Source organism: Pinus tabuliformis, chromosome 9 (assembly GCF_031772625.1).
Source record: "Pinus tabuliformis cultivar Carrire ecotype Pingquan chromosome 9, CPIR1, whole genome shotgun sequence".
Classification (NCBI taxonomy): Eukaryota; Viridiplantae; Streptophyta; class Pinopsida; order Pinales; family Pinaceae; genus Pinus; species Pinus tabuliformis.
The window spans coordinates 108,803,426-108,806,421 of NC_142307.1; the positions used below are offsets into that span (position 1 = coordinate 108,803,426).

Below are 2,996 nucleotides of genomic sequence, written 5' to 3' on the forward strand. Positions count from 1 at the left end.
AGAGTATTAGTAAATGAAACCAGAGATATATTTCACGCTCTCGAAAGTATTACCCAAAATGTAAGACAATTGGTTCTTGTCAAAAGCAAAGCAGACCAAGACAACAGAGTTTCAAAGCGGGATTTACAAATTTTAAAAGCCTTTAACCTGGATAATGGAATGAATGTGGCTACTTCGAATCGCCAACAGGAAATAAGCACCACGCTGAGCATCTAGAAATGACCACCTGCAGGCTTCCTCAAGTTAAATTTCGATGGAGCTTCGAGAGGTAATCCAGGAATGGCCGGCATTGGGGGCATTATAAGGAATAGCGCAGGAGAAATTCAACATATCTACAACAGAGCCTTGGGAGAAGGAACGAACAATGAAATGGAGTTTGCAGCTATGGAGCAGGGTCTCAGGATTCTCAGAAACTTACAGGCATGCGCAGCAGTGGTTGAGTGGGACTCTCAACTCGCGATAACGACAACCAGAAAGAGGTATGCAGGAGCCAAAGCTAGTAAGGTCACTCAGCACTGGCGACTAGCTAAAGTTACAGAAAACATAGCTGAACATTTGGGGTGGCTGAAAGGTTTGATCTTTCAGGCTGTTAGACGTAAAGCCAATGGAGTCGCGGACCATCTGGCGAATTATGGTATAGAGAACCCCACTAGCATTGTGGACAGCTGTTGGCAGGACGTCATATGCCCGGAATTAAGAGATAGGTGTACCCTGCTCTCGAGGCAGGATTTAATGAACGAAAAGTAAGGCCGAAGGTCAGCGCTTTAGGCAAGGTTAACGACATGAGTAGGATCATGCGTACAACAGGTAAATTCAAAGGTTGGCAGCAGAGCGAAGGACAGAAAGTTCAGGAGCATTCATTGCTCGAGCAGGAGGATAACATTCGCATCCGATACATGATCAAAAAGAATGTGCGCCGCCGGCACCCTTATAGTAGACGGTACACTTGGCATGTTTTGGAGGATGGCAAGGAAGGTGACCGTAAGGAAAAGAACTCGAGCCATAACCGAAATAATTCACCACCTCGCAGGAATTATGATGACAAGACCTACGGGCAACAGGGACGGAATCGGCACACAGCGAGTAAATCCCCCAATCGTATCTATATATTAGTAGCTCCACGCAGAGGCAGAGGCATTGTTTCTTCGATTTGGAGGCTGAAACTCTCTTCCTTCGGCTGTAGAGTGTGGTTGAGCTGCCTGGTGAGTGTGGTTGATATCATGGCGGGAGAGGGAAGTCGTAACGCTTCGGCCAACAGAGATTTAAAGAGCTCGCGAAGCGTATGAGACCCATATCTCGCAAAAAGAAAAACGGAAAATCGAGGAGCTGGAGGCCATTGCTACAGAGGAGGAGGAAAATTTGAAGGTTCAAGAGCTGGAGAAGGAGATTGACTGGATTCAGGACCCTGGTTCGATTACAACGCGCGCAACTCAGTTTGTGAGAACGCAAGCAGAGGTGTGGAGAATGAAAATTATGTTGGCCAAAGCTCTGAGTATGTAGGGGAACTATTCTGACCAAGTGCGTCAAGCCCAACAAGCGACTACAGCTGTGTCAGAGGAGCACATTGCCATTCTGGAAAGCTTGGAGTTCAAGATAAGCGCACTGGAACAACAGTTTGACAGCATGTCAAAGAAACTCTCGGTTCTAATTAGTCTCTTGAGGCACACTTTAGGTCCTGATGCCAGGCATGCTGAGGATAGGATGGAGGAGTGCATTGGCGACACTCAGAACACTCGTCCAGCACGTGCTCAGGCAGGCAAAGCTAAGACAGGGTCTGCGCCGGACACCTCCAAAAATTATATTGTTCTTGAAATGTAACGGGTCTTGGCTCTCGTTCTAGTTGATTTCATGAGGTTGGGTCAGTTGTTGTTTCTACCTACCCTGGTGGGTCTTCTTGGTTTCGTTTTAATTTTGCTCAGGAACTCGCCGTTCATGGTCTGCGGCTCTAGTTGTTTAGAGGTCTGGTCTCTGCTGCTTTTGTCAACCCCCTTTTTCTCTGCCGCCCTGCGTGGTGAGCCTGGGGTCGTATGGCTGGTCATTTTGGTCATTTCTTGGTGAATGCTAAGTAATCTGGCAGTCTGCTGTCTGCTCGTGCAGACCTTTTGTAAAATATGTATTCTTACGCTAATATAATACGCTGATTTACAAAAAAAAGATAGTAATATTGGAAAATAAATATTAATTAATTAAACTATTTGAACATATAAATAGAAATTAAACAATTATATTACATAATTAAACACTTCTTAAAAAATAATAATAATAATAATAATAATAATAAATTAAAAATAATTAAATAATTAATTAATTAATCAAACTATATAAACATAAAATAAAAAATTAAAGAATTGAATTTTATAAAAATAAATAAATGGAATAAATTAATTAATTAGACTATATAAACATAAAATTAAAAATTAATCAATTCTATTATGATACTAATATCGATAGATAAATAAATAAATAAATATTAATTAATTAATAAATCAAACTATTTGAACATATAAAAATTAAAAAAATTCTATTACAAAATTAAACATTTCTAAAAATAAATAAATAAATAAAATTAATTAGTTAATCAAACTATATAAACATAAAGTTAAAAATTAAACAGTTCAATTACATAATTAGGTTTTCTTAAAAAAAAATAAAAATTAATAGAGTCAGCTTCCATTCTCTGTGCATCTCTCATCCCTATTTATTAAAACTCAAGGAGATCTATCCTACACAATTACTGATCTATCCTGATAATGAGCCATGTTGGAGGGCTTGAAATGTCGATACAAACAAATCATGGATGCGAGAACTCCAGAAGAAAACAACACACAAAGCACTGATCGCAGAAGCCTCAAAACATTAATAAGAAGAATAATGTTGACACAGCAGCCCTGAAGAAGCAATTGAAGTTGCTTGTGACTAAAGATCCCCAGGCAAAGGAGTTAGGAGAGATAGAGTTACAGAAAGAAGAAATTTTGAAACTACTGGTGGAGCAGAGT

The 2,996-nt window shown here is 39.9% G+C and overlaps 1 protein-coding gene across 1 annotated transcript; it reads left to right on the plus strand.

The window, feature by feature from the left end:
• The first annotated feature begins 279 nt into the window (after nucleotides 1-279).
• LOC149147313 (uncharacterized) lies at nucleotides 280-747 on the plus strand. The gene has a single exon (XM_089441793.1). It carries the CDS (start codon nucleotides 280-282, stop codon nucleotides 745-747), a length of 468 nt encoding a protein of 155 aa, XP_089297919.1.
• Nucleotides 748-2,996: the final 2,249 nt, after the last annotated feature.